The sequence below is a fragment of the Corylus avellana genome, chromosome ca4, assembly GCF_901000735.1.
Source record: "Corylus avellana chromosome ca4, CavTom2PMs-1.0".
Classification (NCBI taxonomy): Eukaryota; Viridiplantae; Streptophyta; class Magnoliopsida; order Fagales; family Betulaceae; genus Corylus; species Corylus avellana.
In genome coordinates, this window is record NC_081544.1 from 34,610,223 (window position 1) to 34,616,222 (window position 6,000).

At 36.1% G+C, this 6,000-nt stretch overlaps 1 protein-coding gene across 1 annotated transcript; it reads left to right on the top strand.

The window, feature by feature from the left end:
- The first annotated feature begins 2,508 nt into the window (after positions 1-2,508).
- Positions 2,509-6,000, top strand: LOC132177537 (protein SIEVE ELEMENT OCCLUSION C-like). The gene is made up of 7 exons (XM_059589904.1): positions 2,509-2,793; positions 3,000-3,104; positions 3,190-3,634; positions 3,741-3,857; positions 3,958-4,085; positions 4,749-5,237; positions 5,364-6,000. Exons 1-7 carry the CDS (start codon positions 2,608-2,610, stop codon positions 5,967-5,969), a joined length of 2,076 nt encoding a protein of 691 aa, XP_059445887.1. The 5' UTR covers positions 2,509-2,607; the 3' UTR covers positions 5,970-6,000.

The following is a 6,000-nucleotide window of genomic DNA, read 5'->3' on the forward strand; positions in this document are numbered from 1 at the left end:
ATTAGTAGCCCTATTAAATTTGGCAAACTCTATGATAAGACGTTTTTCCAATATATATATCTATATAAAGTAGTATAGTTGAGAGTTGCAATCAGCTTAATTTTCATTCGAAAGCTACAACTAAAAGAAAGACCCAGCCCAACTCTGAATTAATGGTCATATTACTCGTCTTAATTATCCCATCACAACCCAACCGTCTATGGCTTTTTATAAAGATGGTGCTACTCTTGAATTTAATTTACCCAAATTCAGATCATATATATATATATATATATATATATATTAGGGGCGTTATTCTCTATGTAGTGGATTATTTGTGTGCATGATTCGATTACTTTTGTATCTCTCATGTGCTTCAACTAGAAATGTTGAAACAAATTAGCAGTCCGACGGTGGGTTTCTTGCAAAATAATAAGAAAAACTACTAGGATAATGCTGGCCAACAAGAAACCTTTGATGCTTAATAAGTCTGTAGAGTTTTTTTTTTAGAGATAAAACTAAACAAAGAATTTATGGAGAAAGTGTGTTTTAAGATGTTACCCTTTTAATGGGGTGACTCTTTGTCCAACATGATAATACTGGTGTCAATGATTCGTAATTATATTTGTGAAGTGTGACTTATCATGTTGATCGGATTAATGGCTAGCTATTTGGAGATTAATGAAGGTGTATAGTTTCCATGTGAAGAATATTTTACGAGCAATTGATTTGTTTTTTTTTTTTTTTCTATCAGTGACTGTTTGATTTGATAGCCTAGTTAATGTAGAGGTTGCTTGAATGGGCTAGGGTGAGTATTCAGTATATCACTAAGAAATATGGCTTTTTTCCTACTAGATGAGAATGCGGAAAGAGAGAATAAAGTCTAAATAGGAACAATTTTATTCTTGAAGTACACGTACGGGTGCATTAAGATTTTGACTATGCATGATATTATTATCCTACTGCTTTCCCTGCCCCTTCCTACTGAATCATCTAAACGGTATTTGATTATAGTTAATTAGGATAAGATGTGTGTGGCACAATCACTTAATATTAAAGCAGAATATTTACTAAGTATTGAAGTTGGAATAATGATTCTTACTCTGTGATGAAATTGGTGTCATAATCAAAGAATTGGTCTTAAGAGAAAAGGGTAAAGACACCCTTATTCTTCGCACCTTTAATAAGAAAAGAACAGAAAATGTACCCCACAAGTTAAATCATAAATGTTTAACACAGTGGAGAAAAGGTGCCTCCAAGCCTTTGACACATCCCCACAGGCCACAGTGCCTCTCAGTTTATATTTATAAGTTTAAAAGGTTAAATTCAAGCTCGCAATGAAATTAAAGAATCAATGACTGAAAGCAACACGTTTTATTCTCTATATAGTAACCAAAATAGATAAATCAGGTTTTCCATTGCAATGGCTTAATGGAGGTTACTTTTCTTGGTAACACATGAAGCTAGGAACCTTTTATAGACTCAGTTTGTGTCGTGTGTTTGTATGATGAATTTTTAATTATTGATGTGATACTCTCAACTTATTTTGTACAGCATAAGATAAAAGTCTTAACACACTTTTATTAATTTTTATAGCATTTTCCACGAATTACTATATGTATGTCATCATTGTACCTTAAGAGTGTGGGATTACTTGTCTTATACTCTTATTATTCGGAGAAAATTATGCTTACCTCCTTTTGACTATTATCCTATTTCTAACTTTTGTTTTCTAAATTTCAAAAAATTACAATGTGGGGAGTTATTTTATCAACCCATTTCACTTGTCCTTCTGTTAGAATTTTCTGCAGATGCCATTGCAAATATCAGTGGGTAAGCGAATTTTTCCTATTATTTATTCTTAATTTGTTAGATGCATTCTCTCTCCCTTTTTGTTTTTGTTCGTTCTCTTTACCTTTGTTTTTTTGGCCCCCTCAGAATTAAAGCTAGGAGGCTGGAACACCTTTTTGTCTTAAGAAATTGCTTTCTAACACAATTGAAATTTCATGCCGAAAGAAAAAAAAAATGTCAATAAAATAGGATCTGGCTTAAGTGTTGTAAAAAAAAAATTATAATATGCATGTTACAGTATTTTCAACGGTCAAGATTTAATTTCACTCTTTATCTCTCTTTGTCATAAAAAATAAAAAATAAAAACCTTAAAATTAAATCTAACCCATTGAAAAAACTATACTAGTATCATCTAGATCTATTTTCCCATTTCAATTGGTATATACGTAGATGCTCAAGTCTCTTCAAAAGTACAAGAAGAAAAAGTGCAAAAGGAAATGCCTTGGATTTGATTCGGTCCACAGCTCAAACCTCTTTAAGTGAGGAAGCTTTATTTTGATGGTCTCAACGAATTTTTTTTTTTTTGGAAAAAAAAGCTAAAACATTACTGTCCCTTGATCCCTGGTTACGAGCACCGTCTCAAAAGAACTCACACACACACATGGATGCTCTTGTCATTTGTTAAAGCAAAGAACCATCTCCAAATGTTAGCTTTTCCCTATGCAAACCCATAATTAACACAGAACTATATATGTTTTACAAGCTCATATATATATATATATATATAACATCTCCATCTTGCTTACTGTACCAGTACCACCATTAATTACTTCAGCCATGAACTTGCTCGGGAGTGACCCCTTCTCGCGGTCTCCATCATATTTAGATGAGGATATCCTGATAAGAAAACTCCTCCTTACCCATGACCCTGATGGTCGTCGTCTTGATTCTGAGCTATTGCTTCTTTTAACAGAGCACATCATGCATTATGCTACCACATCAGAAGTACCAGTTGCCTCTTTGGTCGGTAACATTGTTATGCATGTCCATTTGCAAAGAGTTATGGGGCACATATGATTAATCATCAAAATCACTTTCTCACGATAATTATTTTTAGTCTCTAAGATTTCAGGGTCTTTCATCATGGTGTTGTGATACTGTCAAACTGACCATTAAATCCATGAACATCAGAACATGTAAACTTGTTCAATTCCAAACATTTTTTGCAGGTTTCTGGTCTACATTTTGGTGCGGTTGCAATGAATGAGAGCAACGTTGAAGAACTCAGTTCCCTAGAACCTCTCAGACAGGCCATATATGAGATTTCAATCCAGGCAATTCATCTCTCTGTCTGTGTCTGTGTCTGTGTCTTTGTCTGTCTCTCATGCAATCTGATACAGTTATATATTGTAATGGCAGTTGCTCTGCAAGTGTTCTAGTGAAGGTAATCTCCACATGAGGACGATGGTTTTGTTTGATATGCTAGGGAAGTATAATTGGGATGAGAAAATGGCATTAGTACTTGCAGCATTTGTGATAAGCTATGGGAAATTTAGGCTCCTTATGCAACTCAATCCTTGGCATCCTTTGGCAGCATCGATTGCAATGCTTAAGCGATTGCCTAATGACTTGAGAGCATTGAAGCCTCGCTTTAAGGCATTGAGCCTGTTGGTTAAGACAATGATGGATGTGACAAAGTGCATCATCAAGTTTGAAAGCTTGCCACTTTCACATGTAGAGCTTGATCAAGAAATTTCTGTTGCCAAGTCTTATATTTATGTAGCTGCTTACTGGGTCATTAGGAGCGCCTTCACATGCTCTTCGCAAATCACTGATTTGACACCCATGAAATCTGAGCAAGTGCATGTTCTTTCTCTTCAATTGGCCTACATTACATATATGCTGATTCTTCTTCTTCTGCTGCTTCATGTGCATTATATTGATAATTTTGTAATGCTGGAGCTCCCTGTGCAGGCATTCAGATTCAACAGTAAGTGCAGCATGGGAGCTCTCAAGTTTGGTTTATCGGTTAAGCAGGATATGCAGTTGCCTCAGACGGCAGGTGGATGTGTGTCATCAACAATTAGGTTACTAAGATTCTTCAGAACAACTTGGAAGCCATTTACTGGTTCTCTGAAGTATAGACTCTGCATCATATTGATGCTTGTTCTATTACATGACTTGCAGAGAAAAAGATTTGGGAAAAGCTATTGAGTCTCTTTCAGGAGGTCCCCCGGGACAACCAAGAGGTGCTCGATACGTTATTTGCTTCAACGAATGACCTGCCACTTAAGGATTGTTCCTCACAAGCAAAGGTTTTATTCTCTCCAGTCCATGCTCCCAATAAAGTTCTGAGAGAACCTTATATAATGGGTCCAGTTAAAGTAAAGAGTGTTGAATCATGTCTTCTAGATCTAAATGCTACCAAAATGTTGAATAATTATCCCCTTTATCCTAACAGGCCCTGCATGTCACAAATTAGTGTGCTAGAATATTAAAATAAATTATTAAATTTATTATATCTTATCAGTTTAAGTTTTTGAGATAATTGATAATTTAACATATTATCATAGAAAATGTCATGAGTTCAAACTTTGTCTCCGTCATTCAACTCCTATTTCACTTGTGTTAGAATATTAAATTAAATGATTAAATTTTCCTTTCTCTTTTAACTTAAGGTATGTTTGGTATATGAAGTGATTATTCCATTAAGAAAGTGAATAGCTTTCATTGAAAATAGATAAAAAGTGAAATAGAGTAGTCTTGTTATAGTATGTGTTAATGATTATATTTGGTACGTCAGCGTACCAAACTAATTACCCTCAAGTTTTTGGGATACTTGTAAGCCGCCCTTGGGCAAGATGACATCTCTTGAGTCCAACTTGAAAACCAACTTGAATCCCAAGTTAAGCTCTCTATTGAGTACATAGCCTATTTTTTCTTCTAAAGTTTACCATTTCCTTTGTGTTAATTGACAGGTTGGTGTGTCTGAGCTGAACAACAAGGTAGTGATGCTCTTAATCTCAAAGCCAGAGCTCCTCCCAATAGAAAAATTACTTTTGCTGGTTCAACAAACATATGATCACCCTCTCAACAAGAAGTATAAGGGAAGTTATGAGATTGTATGGGTTCCCATTCCGTCTACAAATACATGGACTGACGCTGAGGTGAGAAGTTTCAACCTTTTCTCAAACTCTTTACCATGGTACTCAATAAGGCTACCATGGTTACTTAGCTCAGCAGTGGTGAACTATGTAAAACAAGCATGGACCTACACGGGTGAGCCTCTCATGGTAGTGTTGGATTCAAAAGGGATGGTTAGCAACTCAAATGCAATTGACATGGTAATGATCTGGGGAGCCCGGGCATATCCCTTTTCAGCTTCAGGGGAAAAAGTGCTCTGGGAAGAGGAGAATTGGACAGTGCAACTTATGATTGGCGAGATTGACACCTTATTGGCTAGCTGGGTATGAGTCTAACTCAATAAAGCATCAGGATCATCCCTTGTTGAGACCCTTTTTGTCATTGCAAATACCAAATTTAATTAGACTTTCTTGTACTCATGCTTATAAGATTTCATGCACTGATTTCAGGTGGAAGAAGGCAGAAACATTTGCATTTATGGAAGTGAGAACAAAGAATGGATTCAAGAGTTAAATTCTAAATTGACGGAAATAAAAAGTGCAGGTGTGCAGCTTGAGATGGTGTATGTAGGCAAGAGGAACCTGGATGAACATGTAAGGAACATTTTGGCCAGCATTCCTAAAGAAAATCATACTGATTCTATCTCTTTCACGAAAATTCAATTCTTTTGGCTTCGGCTGGAGAGTATGAGAAGGTCAAAACTCCGACTGGGAAAGAGCGTCGACACCGATCATATTCTAAAGGAGGTGTCAGCATTGCTAGACTTCACTGACAAGGGTTGGGCAATAATAGGGAAAGGGTCTTCCACAGATATTGTGAAGCTTCAAGGAAAAGAACTCGTACAATGTTTGAATCTTTTTCTTTCTTCACAATGGGGAGAAAATGTGGCAAACCTCGGATTCCTGGATGCCATTAGGGGTGCTCCTGAACCTATTCCTTTAACTGAGCCTTGCAGTCACTCTAATGTCATTCCTTATGCTAAGGGGTTGCTTGAAGGAACTGCAATTTGTGAGAAATGTAAGCATCGCATGAAGAAGTTTGTTGTCTTTGAATGAAATGTAATGGACTAGGTGACTCCAAACTGCG